This window comes from Chlamydotis macqueenii, chromosome 26 (genome assembly GCF_036417535.1).
Source record: "Chlamydotis macqueenii isolate bChlMac1 chromosome 26, bChlMac1.mat, whole genome shotgun sequence".
Classification (NCBI taxonomy): domain Eukaryota; kingdom Metazoa; phylum Chordata; class Aves; order Otidiformes; family Otididae; genus Chlamydotis; species Chlamydotis macqueenii.
In genome coordinates, this window is record NC_141581.1 from 2,009,569 (window position 1) to 2,029,926 (window position 20,358).

Genomic DNA, 20,358 nt, shown 5'->3' on the forward strand with positions numbered 1-20,358 from the left:
CCTCTTTGAAGCGTAAGACATTTCCCCCCCACCCCCTCCTTCCAAAGGAAGTTTTTGGAAAGACTTGCATTAGCCCCACAACGGGCAGTTCCTCTGCTGCCTCAGTGGGAGTCTAGGCCACTGTCCTCCAAATTGGTGAGGGCTTTGGTCTTAATCCGGAGCTTGTGAGGTAGGGCAGCATAGCTTCGGCCCTTCAGATGATCTTCTGAAGGGCAGGGCAGGCTGCATGGGGGTAGAGGAGAAGTTTTGGGCACTTGTTGCTCATCATCTTCATCTGAGACAGTTGTGGTGCTTTCTTTGCTCACCTCAGCTGGACACGGGGAAGGGCACAAGAAGCAGGCACTGCCTGACAAAGGCAAATGGAAAGGATATTTGTCCGGGCAGTGGTAATTGAGGAATGGAGAGCAGACTGTGGATTCAAAGGCTGCATCAGGCCTCTTTGGCTGCTGAAGGCTAGGTGTGTCCATGGGAGCTGGCTTTGAGTCACAGCCGAGGATGTTTCTGGATGGGCCAAAGGTTTTGCAGGAAAAGTCAGGTGGCTCCAGCACCTTCGGCACAAAGCTCTTTGTTGTGAAGAAGCAGGACTCCCCAGCAAAAGGCTCAGCCTCAAGGAGTGGGGAGGCCACTCTGTGCCCTCTGAAATAAACTCCCAGGAAGTCCCGGAGGGAGCAGCCCTGGTAGGCGCTGGTGTCTGGGCTGCTGATGAGCCCGAAGCGCAGCTTCAGAGACAGTAGCTCTGCCCTGAGGATGGCATTCTCCTCGCTGAGAGCAGCCAACTGGCTCTCCATGGCGAAGTCATTGAGGCGCCTCTTCTCCCGGGAGCGCTTGGCTGCCTCATTGTTCTTGCGCCTCTTCTCCCAGTACATGTTGTCCTTCTTCTCATCCGGCATAAACTCCCGCTTGCGCCGGGAGGGACCACTCACCTTGCCATGGAGGAGCTTAGCCTTGCTCTGCTGAAGCGCAAGCTCACTGATGGTGCTCAGCGGTGCCACGAAGTTTTCCATGATCATGAATACGACCAGGGTTCTGCCAGAATTAGAACATAGAACTATTACCACTAAAGGTGCAATTAATTAATACAAACAAATAAATTAATACAGCCACGATGGATTTATCTCTGTTGCAGTCACACCAGGAGCACTGTGTACAGCACTGTATGCGCTCCAAACCCAAGAACAGCTTTCCTCAGCTCCTTGTGTCACTTTGCAGCCACGTTTTCAGGATACTGTCAGCACATCGATGCACTCACATCTCACCAGTGTCCGCAAAGTTCATCAAGGGGTACCAAAAAGATGCGTATGACTGAGCAGAGCTAACAAGGACATATTTTGCCAACTCAGCGAGCAATCACAGACACTTTGCCTAACTAACTTTAATCAGGATAACAAGAATTGCTCTCACATACTACTTATGTCCCACTGACCTCAAACTGCCTTGCAAAGGAAGTAAGTCTCATTGCCCCTGTTCTACAGATAAGGAAGGCACAGGGAGAAGAACTGATTTACCTCAGTCACATAACTTATGTTAGCAGCTGAAGCAGGATTATACACCTACCACATCTACCCAGTTGCCATTGTTCCCTAAACTCCCTGATCCCACCCTGGAAAGCTGGATTTGATGGTGTTTGTGATTTTGAAAGGCCTGTAAGCAAGTGTGGACGAACGCTATTAAAGTGCCATCACTACAAAAGTGCACCAAGTGTTGTCACAGAAGCGTCCATCTGAAGACAACGACCATGGTACATTCCTGACTACAGGGAGAAGCTAGCGGAGACTAATGATACAGTCTAAGCTGTGAATTAAATTAATAAGAGATCACACTCCAGACATCCCCATCTAAGCTACAGGCTTCCTGTAACACGGCGATCTTCCAGAAAAACGACATCAGCCCTCCTGCCTCTGGGCAAACTGGGAGGGATTGTGCTGGTCTAGTGTGAGTGTCTAGAAGTACGCATGTGGTCACACCAGACACCCTCTATACTTCACAGAGACCTAGTGAGGGAGCTTAGCATGACATATATCTTACTCTGCAGTAGTCACATTTGATCATCTGAGCTCCCTGGACTGTGGCCTATTGACTGCAAGAAAGCCCAGAGTGACTAACTCTGATTTAGAACTTGCAGGTCTCAGGTCTGATGAGAGGAATCACATCTTGTGAGCCTAACTTAGGTTTTGGGAAACTACTTTGTAGTGTCAAGAGGAGACAGCTTGTGATAACAGCTCTACAGGATGGATAGGGAAGGAGCAGAGAAAGGATTCCTCTCAGAAATGCTTCACTGTCAGATTGCTCGGGACCTAGGTCCCATCTAACAGAAAGATGGGCGACAGGGAGCAGCCAGCACTGAGCCTGATAAACTATCATCTCTACAGGATTACCCTAAAATGGTAACGAAGGGCATAATTGTTTCACTTTGATTAGCAACTAATGCACTTGGTATTGGTATTTGCCATGTTTCAATCCCACAGCCCTTCATTTTAGCCTCACGATTACATGACTGTTGGGATCTACAAAGACCAATGCACAAATAGCGGTCAGGACGTCCTCCACACTGCCTGGTGGGCTGCAGTACACTTCACTAGCACTGCAATGCACTCATGGCTCACCATGTAGCTAGAATAGTACTTACTTATATAATTGCAAAGTGCTTTTCTGAGTCATGGGGACAACATGGCCAAGGATCCTGGCAGGGCTGGTGTTAGGGCGAGGAGGGCTAGCTGATATTTTCAGCTGAAAACCTGTCATTCTCCCTCTCCAAGGAAAAAAGGTTTCAGGCTGAAAATTGCCCAAACTCAGAGGCAATAAAATCAATAACATCCAAAAGCCCAGCATTATTCACTGGTTTTAGCAAAAAACATCCAGTTTGAGCATTTTCATCTTTCAAACAGCTATTTAGAAATCAAATTAAAAGGAGATATTCAGAGCCTCAGGTGCAGTGAGAAGTCAGACTCATTCAGAAAGCCTGGGCTGTGTATGTTCATGCAGTCAGATGCTGTGAACTTGTGAAAATCTGGCATGTGACCTTTCTGAAAATCAACACAGCTAATAATCAGCATGACTAATAGCCAACATTCTTGCTAAATCAATTTATTACATGAGTGACACAAATTACTCTTTTCTTGATGACTGATAACCATCTAGAAGCAAAAGGGGAAGATACAGTTCAAAATAATTCAGGACATCACTTTGGGCAGGGACTGTATGTCCCTCTGAGCATAGAAGGGCACAAGTTCAACGAGGGACATACAGGAGCAGAAATGATAAAGAGCTATGTTTGGGCGCTCCACTTGATCTTCAACACTGATCAAAAGAGCTCACACATCTGTGGAAAAAAAAGGATCTCTAAACATTGCCCAGTTGTAATTTGCATCTAGAGGTTTCAAAGATTTGCAGTGTTCTTCACTTTCCAAGTTTCATGTCAAAGACAGTGTTTGAATGGTCTAGTTGTCCAAGAGCTACTAGTGATTTCTTAAGAATCCAGCCCATGAATCATAAAGAGAACAAAATCTGGAAGCAAAGTACTCTGTTTTCTTGCATAGCTCTTTCTGAAAATCAGATTCTTTAAGGTATCTCAGCTAGCATCCAACAAATAAGGCATAAAAGATCACTAGAGGATTTTGAAAATCAAACAATGTGAGAACATATGTGAGTTCCATCATATCGTACAGCAGAAATGTGAACACTGAGCCTAAAAATGCGAATCTTCTGTAGAAGCTATTTGATTAAATATTCTGCTTCTTGCAGATGAAATAGCAGCTATTTATTTTTACAGATTTAGAGACCTTCAGTACTGGCAGGTTGTCATCAGCTGTGACCTCTGCACAATGCAGGCCTGCAAAACAGACAAATCCCCATCTATTTGCTGTCTGACTTCACTCCGCATAACCAGAGTTTTATTTTGGTTTACACCGGGACAAGTTCCATGAAAGTATTCTCTGTCTAAATCAGTGTGATTTTGTACTTAAATACTTTTGGAATGCATTTATTTTAAAGTAGTAATAAGTCTTTGAGATCTCAAACAGTACGCAGAGGTTATGAGAGTAACTGAAGACCAAAACAAAGAATGTCCTTTAGCACGAATATGTTTGGGGCAATTCCTCTAGCTTTTGATTATAACTACTTCTGATCTCAAATCATCAAAGGGAGAATTTCAGTGAGTGTACCTGTGGTTTCTGACAGCGTCAAGAGGCAGAAATATGCTATTGTTTCAGGGCTTAATCACTTACCAGGAATTTTTCAGGTTAGTATTTGACGTGACTTCTTTGTTGAATGAGTCAAAGATCAACAGGTGGTTTTTTCACTGCTGAAGCTCATCATCCACATCGGGTTAAGTAGTTTGTTTTCTCCCTGTCCTTCTTTTGCTCCTGGTGCCTGTCATAAGGAGAACCTGTAAGAAATTGTAAGAAATTACCAGATTACTGTAACCAACAACTCTGTCAAATATAGCTGGGAAGCACAGGAAAAGGGACCCAAAATAGGCATTTGTGAGACAGAACAAAAAAGTAATTATGAGCCTGAATTCTTCCTTCCTGTAAACTCATTTCAGCACATTTGTTTAGCCTTTGACTTACTTGTTCGACTCCTCACACTCTAACCCCTTGTGCCAAGGTGGGAATTTCCTTTAGAACCCAACTTAATGCTGCGTGATTTGAAGCAGATGGATGTAAAATGGTGCGAAGTGAGGGCTGAGTCCAGGAGAAGAGGCAGGAGTCAAACCAGAGGGAGGGCATAATTACTGTGTCCAGCTCTGGAGCCCCCAATATCAGAAGGACATGGACCAGTTGGAGAGGGTCCAGAGGAGGCCACGCAGATGATGAGAGGGCTGGAGCAGCTCTGCTGTGAGGCCAGGCTGGGAGAGCTGGGGCTGTTCAGCCTGGAGAAGAGGAGGCTCCGGGGAGACCTGAGAGCGGCTCCCAGTGCCCAAAGGGGGCTGCAGGAAAGGTGGGGAGAGACTCTTCAGCAGGGCCTGGTGTGACAGGACGAGGGGTGATGGTTTCAAAATAGAGGGAGGCAGATTCAGATCAGATATTAGGAAGAATTTTTTTTACACTGAGGGTGGTGGAGCACTGTCCCAGGTTGCCCAGAGAAGTGGTGGATGCCCCATCCCTGGAAACGTTCAAGGCCAGGTTGGCCGGGGCTCTGAGCAACCTGATCTGGTTGGAGATGTCCCTGCTCCTGGCAGGGGGGTTGGGCTGGATGACCTTTGAAGGTCCCTTCCAACCCTAACCATTCCATGATTACACTTACTTGGAGGTGGGGAAGGTTTGGAAGGAGGTTGGGTGTGAAGTGGGAGACAGGTGAAGTTCTTAATGGAGGGAGGATCTGGCCTTTTAAGGGCAAGGAATGAAGATTTAGCTGGGCCAATATGTGAAAGCATCAAGTTTGAGGCCACAGAGTCTAAACTCTACCTGTTATTTATATCTGCAGCCCACAAAGTCGCACATATACCCACATGACATTTGTCTTTGGCCTCTTCTTTTGTGCAGACTCTAGCAATCAAGTGCACAAGGTGACACAGCTTGTACTCGCAAGGACTAGTGGAAATATCATTATTAGTAACAACGGTAGAACCTTTTTGGTCAAGGGCATTATGCAATCAATATTTCCTAAGGTGCACCGGTGTCTGCTGTTTCTGCAGCTATAAATGTAGAAGACAATTCTAATGTCCTGCCCGAACATCAGCCACATTCTGTGTTATCCGCATCCTGAACATTAGAGAAAGCACCAAAACCATTGCAAAATGATGGTGTTCCTTCATTTTTCACCTCTGATTTGCAGTACAGCTGCTAGTTCTGTTCAGAGCATCCTTCTGAAGCCCTGCTTCTCTACAGAGAGCAGCCTCTGAACTTTGCCAGTCTCTTACCTTTCTGAGCAGGCGGAAAGCAAACCATGTTTTTACGTAAAGGCTATTAAATACATGAAGATATGCACTAAAAACTATCCTTATCACTTCTACAATGCATCTGATCAGCTGCGAAGGGCTAAATTTGTAATGTCCTAGTTTAACGCCAACACTAAACTCTTTACACCTCTGTGAAAACGAGGACATGTCATACCGAGGGTTTTGTACATGCACTCTATCTGCTTGGTCAAAAGATCCTTATTTCTGGTAAAACAGCTTTCCTGCCACTAACAGAAAGCCATGTTAGGGCTCAGACTTCAGAGTTTTGTTTCAGACCTATCATCTCTCCTTCTTTCTGTTATCTCCACTTTAAGCCGCAGATCAGAACAGATTCTGATCAATTGTACTTTCCAGCAGGTTGTACAAAGCCCTCCAGCAAAAGCCTTCTATCTAACAGGAACTGATTCACTGCAGATCTATCAGACAATATACACTTTTCTTTAACCAAAACACACCGCCTCACAAAACAGCTGGTGAATCTCACTTTTCTGTGATCATAAGTCAAGCCCTCAACCCTTCGATTGCTTTGTTCTTTTTCACAGGGCATTAAAATTAGAGTAGATCCTGTGTAGGACAATCAGAACAGTCGTAGATTCAGAACAATTTCTGTATACAGAAATGCTAACTCATTATTTCTCAAGAAAAAAAAAGAACATGCGCTGGAATTATCAGGCAGTGGATTTCAAAGAAACAAAAGGAGGCACATCTTCATGTAACAAAGTTAAAATTTTGAGTTCGTTGCTTCAGGATATTGTAGTCATCAAAAATAAAAAGGGAATCAAAAAAAAAAAAGATCAGGCAAAAGATCAGGCCAGGTGGACCTTTAATTATTATTATTATTACATCCGAAAACACTGTGTGAGTCTGAGTATCAAATACATTTCCAGCAAGTGAGTTATAGATGCTGAAGAACTGAACCATAGTCATGGGCCTTACCTTTTCTTTGGGCTAGAAGAGAGGACAAAGTGGATTACATACAAAATTCAATCATTTTAATATGGTATCTATATATTATTCTTATCCATTTACTGATTTTTAATGTGTGAATCTAAATTTTACTACTTCTCAGTATGACTTCCCTTTCTACAAATTGCATGCTTTTTCTTAAATCTCCACCTCTGTTTATTGCTCCTTATTTATATCACAAATTTATATCTACAACCACCAGTAATGTTTTTGGGTTTGAAGGCTCACTTACAAGCACAGCTGAGAGGAGTATTCTTAACTAAAAGAATCAAAATCCAAGCGTAAATCTACATTTTAGTTAAAGAGGAAAAATCAATGTAATGTAGAAGTGCATGCAGTAATGTGGAGTATCTTCCTTGTATTCAAGATTTATTTTCTTTGCTCTGTAGTTAAAACGGTCAACTTGTTGTGGTATTCATAGAATCATGGAATCGTTTGGGTTGGAAGGAATTTTAAAGATGATCCAGTTCCAACCTCCCTGTCCCTAGGCAGGGACACCTTCCACCAGACCAGGTCACTCAAAGCCCCGGCCAACCTGGCCTTGAACAGTGCCAGAGATGGGGCATCCACCGCCTCGCTGGGCAACCTGTACCACTGCCTCATCACCCTCACTGTGAAGAATTTCTTCCTTATATGTAAATTTCTTTCGGTTTAAAGCCTTTACCCCTTGTCCTATCACTACATGCCCTTCTAAAGAGCCCTCCCTCATTTCCTATCAGCCCCCTTTGGGTACTGGGAGGCCGCTCTCAGGTCTCCCCGGAGCCTCTGCTTCTCCAGCTCTCAGCCTGTGCTCACAGGAGAGTTGCTCCTCTCCATCATCTTCGTGGCCTCCTCTGGACTTGCTCCCCATGACACACATGGATTTCAGCACATATTGTATAATTCATTTTCAATATAAATTTAAACAAACAAAGAGAAGAAAGATTCCAATTATTTTTCATAAAACACATAATTCCATTACGAAATTAACGACCCTACAGACAATTCTTGGCCAAAACTTTGATTCCCAGCTTCCTTGTCGCACTCGATTCAGCACTCATATACATAAGAGGCAATCCATCAAAATATCGCTGGACCTTGCTTACCTCAGTCAAACTGGGAATAGAATTTAGAATTTCAGGAGTTTAATTTAGCACAGAGCTTGAGCCAAGCTGCCCTTGCATTATGCTAATAAAAAGGAGCTTGAGAGCTGCCTGTTTTTTTAAATTATATCATCCTAAACTAAATCAGAACTCAGTCGCTAATCTCCAGCCACTCTAGTACATCGGTATCTAACCCACAGGAGTTATTCAGAATTTACACTGATAAAATGAGATAATAAACAGGCTCCAGTGAGCATGGCATGATTTACAGCAGAAACCTCAGGAAACCCTACCAGGAACACGGTGCCGTGCAAACACTGCGCTGCACGCACCTTAGTAAATCAGTTTCAATCCTCGCTGCTGCTTCTTCAGCTTAGTAATAAGAAAAAAAACACCAAAATCTGTGCTTTGGTATTATCTTACAAGACTCTCTAAACCTACTGGCTTATTTAAGATAAAAGGATCTCATTCTCATGACTCATATTCCTAAGTATTTCACGTTTGTGCTAACGCAGCAGCTAACAGGTGTTACCGAGGAATACGGGTTATTAATTTTTTTTTGTATCTCAGTGGGAAATAGCACAGGATGTTGATCAAAGCAGGCAAAAAAAAGGAGAAAATTGCACAGACCCTAAGGACCTCTATATGCCTAAGCTCTGGGACAACTACTTCTGCAGCTGCTACTGATGGAAGAACAGATAGATTTTCCAAATCACGCATTTTCACCATTGGCCAGGTTTTCTAGAGTCTGGTTTCCACCGCAGCTTTGCTCTCATTTGGACACTTGTTTGACAATCAGACTCCAGGACCCTGTAAGGATTCTCCACAGTGGATAACTTCTGAAACCTGGCCACAACCACACATGCTGAACACCTGAAAAACAAGTTCTTCTCTACAGATTCCGTTTGGAGGATATACTGAACTTTCCTGCGTACTAAAATTCTAGGCTCAAAGATATTAAATCACTGTCTCTGCAGCGCAATCACAAAAGGTTGGTTGTTAGGGGCTTGGAAGAATTAGTTTTGTCTCTTGGTCTCGAGGTGTAAGACTTCAAACCCTGTGAACTTACTCAAAATGGCCAAGCCACCTGCCGCACACCTGCTGGGTGTTACAGTCCGTAAGCTGGATGAGCCTCCTCCGTCCCCGTGGTCAAAGCCCACGATGCTGAGGCTGTACTGCTCATGGTAACTAGCCTTCAAACCAGCTCAGGTACTACTGCGTTTGGAAATGTACAGCAAAACCCTTAAATCCCCGAAGTTACTCATGATTCTTTGCAAGGGACTGAGCTTTGCACTTCTAAGGAGTAATGAGGTCTTTACAGTGTTTGCTCTATTCGGCTTGCCTCCGCGCCCAAGAAAGTCGACCCCGTCACACCACAGCTCGATGTAAGATATGTTTTGGTTTTGTTTGGTTTTGTTTGTTTGGGTTTTTTTTTTACTCTGGGAAAGGACTTTAAAGAAATTATTTTTCTTCCTCTGCTTGATTTCATCATTTGGGTTGAAAGTATTGACTTTTCAGCAGATTATGTTTGGCAGGGATAGTTTTGTTGAATTCTGAAATACTGGAAACAGAAACACATGCAAAACAATCAAGATCTTGGTATTTTCAGGTAATTTTTGCTTTTTTTTTTTTAAACAACTAAAACTTTCTTTAGAAAGCTGACTGTGTCTGAAAAACAGTATGGGTATTAATGAGTATTTTACAAACATTTTTGGTTGCCTTGTTCCTTCAGTTTCAGCATCTGCTCAATAGACCCTGTTCCAGGAACATCTAAAGCGCAAATAACTGAATTGCTCTTTTTCCCCTTGCCGTTTCTTCACTGCACAAAGCAGGGTAGCACCGAGATACCTCAGGTATTTCATTCAGATGCTACGATGCCGAGACAGACCGGAATTCCCCCAAGCCAACTCATGCCAACAAGCTCAATTTGGCAAGGCTACCGTGACCAGACTACATTTACTACTGGGGCTGGCTCACCGAGAGCACGCTTAAGCAAAGTCATAGCGCATAGATTTGCCAAACCAGCCCATACCGTATCAGATCTGCCACACCATTTACAGAAAAGCTGTAAATCACACATAAAACCATTATGCTTACACAGCAGCATAGATGGCTGGTATGAACCTGCTAACTCTAGCGCGTGGATATTTTAAGTGGCTGCTTTTGGTCTGCTGTGCTAACAGGAACTGGCAAGGTGTGGCTGCATTTACCTTGGTGTAACTCAGCAGTAAGCCTTTTCCAATCACTAGATCTTCACTCGCACAACTGATGGGAGAAGCAGAGAACTAGCCCAGGAACTCACACATCTGGCTGAACCAGTCAAACCACCACATGTGGTTGAACAAGTGCATGGCAGCTCCTGCGCCGCATGCCACTGGCAGTACGTGCAGCCCTGCATCCGCTCTCCACCTCTCTCTGCCTACCCAGAGGGATGGAAAATTCCATCTGGTTCATACTGAACCTGACAAAAAGTGCTGTCGCAACAGGTTTTTTTTTTTTAAGGTGAACATTGATTCATGAAGATAAAGCTCATAATTATCTGAAGGTTACCCCAGATGTTACAGTGATGCTTCATCATGAGGAAGAAGTGAGAGGCGGACTAGACCCAAAGGTAAGTCCCTTCCTCTCCTTAGTACGAACACGTCATTGCAGGCTACGATATCAATGACACCTAAGCATGTGTTTAAAATTAAGCGGAGACTAAGAGGTTTTTCTGAGACAAGGCCAGAAATGCTGGCTTAAGCAAGGCTGCCATCGATGTTAGCAAATCAGTGGCTTTCCGTCTTGGAAATTAGAAGTCAAGAACCACCGGGAAAAAATTGAACACATTTCTGATCTTTCCTAGATGCAATCATCTGTGGTTAGTAGGTCTTGAGGCACATAAAATCCCTACTTTAATAACGGAGTGGAGTCATTTGCAAATGACAAAATCCCCCGCTCTGCAGGTGCTGCAAAGATACCGCCATCACAGAATTTGTTACCATGCTTTTAAGAGAACAAAACCTAATAAAAACAAGGATCTCCCCCTACATTTTCAAAATCTATTCCCCAGCAAACATCAGTCATCAGGAAAGACAGTCTTCTGTATTTGATATTCCCGATTCCTTTCTTCATCTTTTCACATGTTTTAAAACACCCAACCCAAAATATTTTGTTCAGCCAGTAAATCTTCCAGGATCTGTTTCATTCCCCAATCTCCTCCTCATTGTGGGGTCACTTACATCAGCAGTTGCAAATTATTCCTTATTTAGAAAGCTGAATTAGGCCCTCAGCTTATTAGGCCACGGAGACACACAGACACAGTAGAGCCCCATGGAGTTTTGCTGACACAGCAGTGCTGTCACCCTGATTCCAGCCCTACAAAATTACTTTGCTTTAAACATACAAACCAAAGCCAAGCCCTCCCACTCTTTCTCCAGTCTTTTCCTGCTCCTAGCTCCAGTATAAGCACTTCCACAATGCAGGACTCATCATAGCATCCCCTTTACAAGAGTTTTTGCTGAACATAAATAAAACTCATCTCCTTGCTTACCCTCCCATTTCAGAATGAGAAGCTGATGATCACAAAATAGAAATCATTCATACTAAACATACAAGATGTATGGAAATATTTAGCAGATCAGGAATGGAGAACATAAAGGACCACAAATTTCTGCACGCAGCTCCTTTTTCATCATTTTCTGGCAGGAAAAGCCTCATCATAGAATCACAGAATCATAGAATGGTTAGGGTTGGAAGGGACCTTCAAAGGTCATCCGGTCCAACCCCTCTGCAAGGAGCAGGGACATCTCCAACCAGATCAGGTTGCTCAGAGCCCCGGCCAACCTGGCCTGGAACGTTTCCAGGGATGGGGCATCCACCGCCTCTCTGGGAAACCTGGGACAGTGCTCCACCACCCTCAGTGTAAAAGTTTTTTTTCCTAATATCTGATCTGAATGTACCTCCCTCTATTTTGAAACCATCACCCCTCGTCCTGTCACACCAGGCCCTGCTGAAGAGTCTCTCCCCACCTTTCCTGCAGCCCCCTTTGGGCACTGGGAGCCGCTCTCAGGTCTCCCCGGAGCCTCCTCTTCTCCAGGCTGAGCAGCCCCAGCTCTCTCAGCCTGGCCTCACAGCAGAGCTGCTCCAGCCCTCTCAGCATCTGCGTGGCCTCCTCTGGACCCTCTCCAACTGGTCCATGTCCTTCTGATGTTGGGGCCTCCAGAACTGGATGCAGAACTCCAGGTGTTGCAGAAGTCCTGTCCAAGGATCTGATGCTCTCTAAAAGCCTTCCTTTTTCTCTTTCAAGGAAGTAAGCCATTGCTACTGGCTTGTCGTGAAGGCTGCCAGGCCTCCTCCACTCAAACCCACGTACAAAGCGTGCTCACTGCGGAGCGTGACCACATCTCGCGTTTATTAATAGTTAATATCAAGATTTTCTGTCAGAAGTTTCCCTTTCACTCTGCTATCACAGGAAATAAAAGCTTCTGAAGATTTTGCAAGGCAGAGTCATGCATCGGCCACTCCGCCCGAGTTTCTATAAAGCACAGAACCGGTGACAAACCCACTTGTATTAAAGATGAAACTCCCCATTTCAGTCCCAAATCATTGAGTCTCTCTGTGCCTAAAGCAACAGAGTGATAATCAGTGCTTTATCAGATTCAAAGTACATACATCTGGGTAACTAAAATTAAACACTTATGTAAATTCACATGGTCCAGTCCTAGAAATAATTTTTCCAGATTCAAACTGATTGCTGCAGTTTCCTTTTTAAATCATCGGAAGAGAAGATAAGGCTCTAAATTAGGACTTGGGTTTTGTCTGAAACTACACTAGAGTCAAATCTGGAGTGCCTCCACTGATGCTGTACAACTGATTCCAGATTTGTGCCAAAGCAGCAGAAATCAGCAGCCAGACTACAACAGTTTTTATGGAAACCAGCAACAGACAATGAGCTCTCTCTTCAATCCCTTCAGCTATTCCTTGCAATATTTATGTTCATTATACTCTTTCGCTAAATGGAAGCAGTGGAGATTTCTGCTTCAACTGCTCGTCTCCACAAGAAAATAAAGATACTTTTCCTTCTCAAAACACAAAGCCAAATTCTGCTGTTAACTGCATCTTACCGACTTTCTGCTATTCATTGCATCTTCTCTGACTTACCGCACAGGTTTGAAAAAGGAGGGAGCTGTGACCTTGGCACAGATTTCAGCTACACATCAGATTACTCAGCAAAGTGCTTTCACCTGCCTGGAGCTCTTAGGTCTGAGAGATTCCCAGGAGAATAGGACCAGTCCCCAACTCCACGAAGACCGAAACTCAGGGGGCACTTCATTCCCCCAGTTGCCACGGCCACATTGACATGGTAGCACAGGGAGAGCACACATCCAACCAGTAACAAGCTAGCTAGGAAGCAGAGAACAACACTGCAGCCAGGGGAAACTGAGAGACGAATCACAAGGAGTGAGAAAGAGGAAACAGCAAAACTGGATTATGCTCTAGAGGCTTGTGTTTCGGTGGAAAAAGGCAGGAATCACAAGGATGAGGCCGGGTCCTTGGGTCCTTGCTTGCAGGTGGACAGATGTTTTGGAGTCGCTCAGATAAAAAATCCTGACGCTTAAGAAGACTTCCATAATATTTCCTGAGAGCCTCTGTGAGCTGAAGTTATCTCATTAAGTAGGAGTCTCAGCTTTCAATTAGAGAAAAATGTGTTTAGGTCTTGTGGATGCGGAGGATTAAAAATGTAACATTGTAGAATCTCAAAAACAAGACGAATAGAAAACTCACCTTCAACAACAACAAAACAACCCCACAAACAAACCAAAACCAAATCAAAAGTTCTTCACATTTTGATTTTACCACTCAACGTCACTTGAATTTAGCTTGTAAAAACATGCTGCAAAGAAGACATCTTTTAAAGTTAGGACGACAATGTTTTCTTGAAATAGCTAATGATTCAGAGTCTCTTTAGTAGAGGACTGCAATTCTGAGACATCCTAAAGGATGCCTGGATTTAAAAAGTGGTCTTTTAAAATGAAGTGTGTTACGTTTAGCAAACAGAAGTTCAGAGCCTGGAGTCATTAGCCTTTTCTGAAATACTGCCTGCTGTCTGTAGATTATTTCACTCGTGCTGGCATGGAAGTCATCCTAAAATTAATTGTTACAATAGTTATTTCTGATAAGCAGAGATGCTAGATATGCTACTGGCATACAGTACACTTATTAACTGTATTTTTCTTCTCCCAACAGATCTTTGAATATCCTCAAGAAATTCAGCCTGTTATAAGCCACAGCACAGCAAAGTTCAAATTTGGAGTGGAAAAAATTTACCGTACCTAGATATTTTTTAAAAATTTAAGTCTTATATTCCATATGATACAGCAAGCACATTTGTTATATGTAGAAACAGGAGATTACAACCTTCCAGTGGGCTCTCGGTGCTCCCTCCTTGGTCTGAGAGAACCCAAGAAATGTCCTTCTCACAGTTGTTTTTTTTTAATCAATAGAATCATTATGTACTGTTGCTCTCTCTTTAAATCAAAAGCAGTGCTGGCTACTAATTGTTTTCAGTATTACACATGGAAGGGATTTAAAAACAATCATCTTGTTTAAAATGTCCACACCTCATACATAAACTCATTTTGGAGAGTGGCCACTTGAATGTTTCGGCTATGCTGACACGACAAGACCTGCGTACAAAGCTTCATTCTCTCCTACTTCAGTAGAAAGAACGCAGCAAACCGGCATTTCACTTTTACTCGATACTCACAATATACTTGATTTTGCATGTTACATCAGTAAGCACAAGGAAAATGCCCCTAGTAGTACCAGAAAAAGGCAGAGAGACAAAATCTTCTCTCAGACATTACCTTTTAAGAAGAGAAGCAAACCTCCCACCCAAGTCTGAATGCTGCCATGAAGGTATCAGCTACACAGAGCTGAAGAAACGGTTTGCCGAGAATGTAAAAAAAAAAATATATATATATATACAGAGTTGTTTTGCTCTCTCTAAAGCTACAACTGTCTTCTCATTGTACTGTTGCCATTACTCTTGTCCCTCTATTTATTTATGTACCTGAACTCTCTCTTCATATGCAAACTGCATCTCATGTTGGAATGTCCTACAAGACTTCTTTCCATGCCTGAATCGAACAGCTGCAAAACTCTTTCTATGACGTCAAGAGAAAGCATTTTGGGTTTCTCCCAAATGAAATGTTCCAGGAGAGTTAACCATTTTCTCATGTAAGGAATTGATCAATTTCAACATGAAAACACTGTTTTGAAATGACATTTTGCTTGGTAAATTTGAAGTAGAAGCTATTTAGAAGCACTTTGAGTCTTCCTAAAAACAGGTTCCCTTTTTTCTTAGGCAAAATTATTTGCCAATGGAACTCCTAGAAAAACAGTTTTAGGGTCACTAAGATGTCGGGCTTTGAATGTAGTTTCTTGCAGAAAATTAATTTGGTTGTAATCTGTGAGGTCTAAAAATATCCAAGGGCTAATTTCCTTTCCTGTTTTTATAGTTGTTAATATACTATCAAACAATATGGATGTGTATTATCCTATATATTATGTTAATGTAAACTTGCTTAAATAAAAGAGCACACCTTGTGAAGTGGCTGCTTCTGCTAAATTAATCCGCTACCTAAAATATGTAATGACAAAAAAAATACAAATTTGCAAAAGGAATTGAAACAATCTTCCTCCTATTCTTAAAAATAACCTGTGAAATTCAGGAGCAAAACCCAAAAAGAACATAAATGGGATGTGGCAGTGTAGTGGTAACAATTTCGGGTATCTAAAACCTATTTTCAAAAACTGTTTAGAGATGTGCGTATCTAAACTGCACTGAAAATTAATGAGCCCTTTAAGTCTGGTGATCGAAAATGTGAATTGTCTTATGATGCAAGAAATCCCAGAGCCAAATGGGAATGGAGGTGAGCCGGAGTACCAGGTACAAGGGCTGGGTGGCTGGGAAGAGAAATAGAAACCAAAAGGTTTGGAGGCAATAGCATGAACTATTACAGAAAATTAGAAAAAAAAAATAAAGCTAGTGCTTTTAAGTCCTTTTGTAAACCTCAAAGTGCCCCGGTAGATGCATAAATCCAAGGAGATGTTTCAAATTTGACTTTTAAGGAAAAAAAAAAAAGCATATTTTCATTTCTCAGCTAAGTAAGAACACACCACTGGCACTGAAAGTCAGTGAATGCGAGAGTTCTTCCCACGGGCTTCGTTTATTTATTTAACACCAACTTTTCAGAGAATTTCATTTAAAATCTCCAGAAAGAGTCTTTTTAGCATGCACATGATACTAGTTTACTGTTACTATGTGTCTGCTAGCAATAAGGAGATTCTGTAGCTGAAACTGCATTTTATGTTGTTTATATAAATAACCCAGCGATTATGAACAGCAGATTGAGGTTTGGCACATTTGCAACATCCAGATAGATAAGCATCTCTGTCAGATGAGATGTTAGCTTTTTCAACAAGTGTACGCTGTTTCATTAACTTGCATTTTGTATCTGCAATCTTGACATTTATGTGGAAGGGGAAATTTGGTTAATTCCACAGAATTCAGGATGGCAGTTTCATTTTCTTTTGCATACCAGCTTTCTTCTCTCGAGTTTTCTCTACTGCACGTTACTTGCGATGACTATAAATTGTACAAAGAATATTGGGTTTAACATTCAAAGAGCAAAGAAAGGGCAATAGCTACCATAGCGACCTGAAAGTGTACGAAAGTACCATGATTTTTGCGTGGCAAGGGATGCACGCTGTTTCCAGAGGAGCTGATTACTCCAAGGCACCAGGACCTCTTCTCAGGAGTAATCCTGAAGCCCTATTGACAGCACATTCCCAGTTCTCCTACATTTTAATTAATGGTAATGACATTAATGAGAATTTCTGGGGATACTTTTGCCTACAGGGGAGGAAATGCTGCATTTTGGAGTTCACTGGAAGCCAGTAGGAAGAGTGGTTTCAAGGCACAGCCTTCGGTTTTGTGCTTACGGGCCATGCAGTAGCATTCGGCCCTGGCTGCAGATTTCCGTGCCACTTGAAAGTGCTTCCAACACCAAATGCTGTCTCTGAAGTAGAGGTTAGTGAATTCTCTAAGTTCATGACTGTGACATTCATCACTTTCCTCAATTAATATAATTAAAATATTTAATACGTAATTTTCTTCACTGTAAAATTCATTGTTCTGATGAAGCAAAATAAGGACAGTGAAACTTGGGCAGAAAAAGGGGGATTAAATACACCTTTTCTTCGTACAAAATTTTTATGACAGCTGTCAGCTTTAAGGTTCAAAACGAGAACTATTTCACCACAAGATTCAGAAATAACACACAATAATTTTACACCATCCTCCAGGTATAATAAATATGTATCACCTGCATATAAATCCTGCATGCCTTTGGAATAGTTTTCTCTCTGTCTTTCTCTCTCAAACTTGCTACAGAAGGGCAAGTCTGAGAGGGAGAAGGGGAAATGACCTGTCCCCATCTTTGAAATTAGGTGCAAAGGGTTTTTCAAAGCAAGGGAGGAAAAGGCTTGTCCCCAGAAGCTTTGTGAACTGAAGAAACCACATTACAAGCTAACAATGACAGAAAGAAACAAACAGTCCTGCATGGTGTTAATAATTTTTGAACAGTTTTCAATGCCTGGATCATTTGTATTTTCTATCCTGGTTCTCAGTGCTTCTGATACTGTAAGGGACATAGTGAGGGGTGTACACATCAATATCTTCCCCATACAGAGTGAGCAAAGGGAAAGCCAATTTTTAAATGTTATGTTTTTACACAGACTTTGGCACAAAGGATGAGGTTTTCAGAAGGGGTTTGCATCTAGGGACTCTCAACACTGAAAAACTGCTTAAAAATGTCCTAGGAGAAGTTTACACCAGGGAAGGAGAGGATGAGGAGACAGGGAGATGGAAGCAAAAGTTCTGAAGCACATACAGTCCAGCTGGAACAAAACACATGCTTTCAGTGAATGCTCACTAGCTTAAGAAATTAACGTTTGCCACGGTTAAAACAAAGTTGGGCAAACGTCAATACCATACAGGAGTATGTTCTTGGCCTAAGACAGGAGTTGTTCTTGGCCTAGGCAGTCTAACCACTGGTATCACTAAGGCCAACTGCCTTTCCTGGCCTCGTCATCTCCTCAAGCAAAGCTTTCTGCAGAGACACGCAAAGGGGAAAAGGGCTCTATCCACTGAGAAGTGGGTTCCCTCTGCCAGGGTGGGAGCTGCTGGCAGAAGGTCCTTTCCAAGGAAACCACCTTTCTACCATGGCTGCTCCATGGAGATGGTGCCAATCCCTCTCTTCAGGGCTGCAAATCCAGCCCCTTACATTCAAGTGTTATCATCAAGCTCTACTGCTGTGCTGGCTGCCATAGAGATGCCAGGTTATGCTCTAGAAACAAAAAAGTCTGCCCAAAGGAAGGAAAGAACAGGCAACAAAAACATCCAAATTCGACAGCTAGGCAAACATAGTAGAAGCATACAACAAAATCTACAAATGTTACCACGTTCATCACTCCCCCTGAGGGCTGGAAGAGAAATCAGGGAGAAAGACATGGGGCATTGCAGTATGGTGAGTGTGCGTGCATCCACACGTGCGTGCATACAGGTGTCAGTGTGTGGCAGGTGTCAGAAGCTGACAGAAGGGGATAAATTCAGGGACAGATGAGGGGAAGCACAGAATGCATAGAGATAACACATAGAGGAGGGAGAGAGAGTAAGGAAGTAGACAAAAAGGGAAAGAGAAAAGAGAAAAAAGGAGAAGATAAAAGATGAACAAAGAAAAAAGATGAAAAAAAAAACAAAAAAGAATTTTTCACACCAGAAGTCATTTACTTTTCAAGAAACCTAGCAAGGGTCTAGGCACAAGGGTAGAAATGGTTTTCTGGTCGGGTATTGCTGCTTTCTTTGCCCCACAACACCTGGAAAAGCCCCAACGCGGTGAATTCCCTCTCACCAGACTGACCAGGACTTACCTGGCCGATCGGAGGCAACGCACGGAGTCATCCAGCGCTGGCCCCTCGCCCAGGAGCCACCCAGGCGAGGCGAGAGGGGGACGACGCTCTCCTTTTCTGCCGAACGCTGCCTCACCACACGCCCACTTCTGACAGCCCTGCACCGAGAAACATGTCAGTGGGTCAGCGAGGATTTTTTTTTTTTTTTGCCCTTTTTTTTTTTTCTTTCTTTCTTTTTTTGCATAACGAGGTCCCAGGAAAGCTGCAGTCATGCAGTGATTACGTAAGAGGCGGTGACATGCGGTGGCAGAGCAGGCGGCATCACCCCGGGGTGGCGGCGAGGGCGGGGGGGGGGGGGGGGGGGGCCGGTGGCTCCCGCCAGCAACACAACTGCTTTCGAGCTTCCCGTTAGCATTTAGGCTGAAAAAGCGCACCAGCCCCGGCAGTGGCAGCGAGGGGGGTGGTTTCCCTGCCAAGCTTGAAGTTTAAAAAGCTGGTTTTTAGGTGTTGAGTCACTCGGGAAGGCAGGCGAGCAGCGCCATGCCAGGGCTGAAGGCGGTGGGAGCAGCGGCCTGAGGCAGGGGGGCGGGCCAGGGGAGCCCCACGGGTGCGGCACAGATCGGAGGAGGAGGATGGATGCAACCAGATAAATCTCACTTTAAATAAAATGCAAGGCAGTAAGGCACAAATAAATAGGGAGACTGAGGGCTGCATCCCCTCTGCCTCAAAGCACCCCTGGCAGAGCCCTCCTCCCGCCCAGGCCCCGCGCCCAGCAGCAGCCCTCTCCCACCGCCTCGCCCCTTCCTCCCCGCTCTGCCACCTCCGAGCTTTGCCTCCGGCCCTGCCTGCCTACAGGGACGTGCACGCTGCTCACCTCACCACCTTAGGCCTCAGGGGCTCCTGGGGTGTCGCAGCTCCATGGAGGCCTCAGCTCAGCGCCTTCCCTCAGGGAAGACATGTTTGATGTCCTGGTGCAGCCACGCTCACAGCACCATCCGGCTCCTTGGGAGCCAGGGGGACAGTCACTGCTGAACATGACAACCCAGCTGCCTGGGCCCATCACATTGTTTTCTCTCAGGAACCCCGGGCTGGGATTTGCCTTTAAATCCCCAGAGGCTGATAAAATCAACTGCACCCGGGCCTCCTGCTGCTTGCCCTGTCAGCCAGCCCGGGGCTGTCTTGCTGAGGCGGCTGCGCCCTCAAGGTACGTGAAAAGTTTTAATATAACATTCTTACAGCATGTTGGAGTGTTTGTGGTGCTCTTCCCTCACCTAAGAACAAATTTGCACAGCACAAAGGCGGCGGCTGAGGAGGCTCCGGGGTTGTGGGGCCTGGTGGGAGGCACGGGCGGCCCTGCTCCCTCCCTGGCCCTGGGGGCTGGCAGCGGGCTGGGGGGGCTCCCTGCCCCGGCAGGTGTGGGGCTGGCAGCGGGCTGGGGGGGCTCCCTGCCCCGGC

General features: G+C 44.1%; 1 protein-coding gene across 2 annotated transcripts; it reads right to left on the reverse strand.

Annotated features, from left to right (window-relative positions):
* Positions 1-101: 101 nt before the first annotated feature.
* LOC104477001 (nuclear factor interleukin-3-regulated protein-like) lies at positions 102-19,101 on the reverse strand. Of its 2 annotated transcripts, XM_086767648.1 has the most exons (3): positions 18,925-19,101; positions 4,224-4,384; positions 102-1,026 (listed from the first exon to the last, which is right to left on the reverse strand). In XM_086767648.1, the coding sequence occupies exon 3, from the start codon at positions 1,008-1,010 to the stop codon at positions 102-104; it is 909 nt and encodes a 302-aa protein (XP_086623774.1). In that variant the 5' UTR covers positions 1,011-1,026; positions 4,224-4,384; positions 18,925-19,101. The 2 variants fall into 2 exon arrangements, with proteins under 2 accessions (XP_086623774.1, XP_010115275.1); XM_010116973.2 differs by lacking the exon at positions 18,925-19,101 and having other exon boundaries at positions 102-1,048; positions 4,224-4,295.
* Positions 19,102-20,358: the final 1,257 nt, after the last annotated feature.

Coding starts and splice junctions, on each gene's coding strand:
- LOC104477001 (XM_086767648.1), bottom strand. CDS start 1,010: ATGATCATGGAAAACTTCGTGGCACCGCTGAGCACCATCAGTGAGCTT.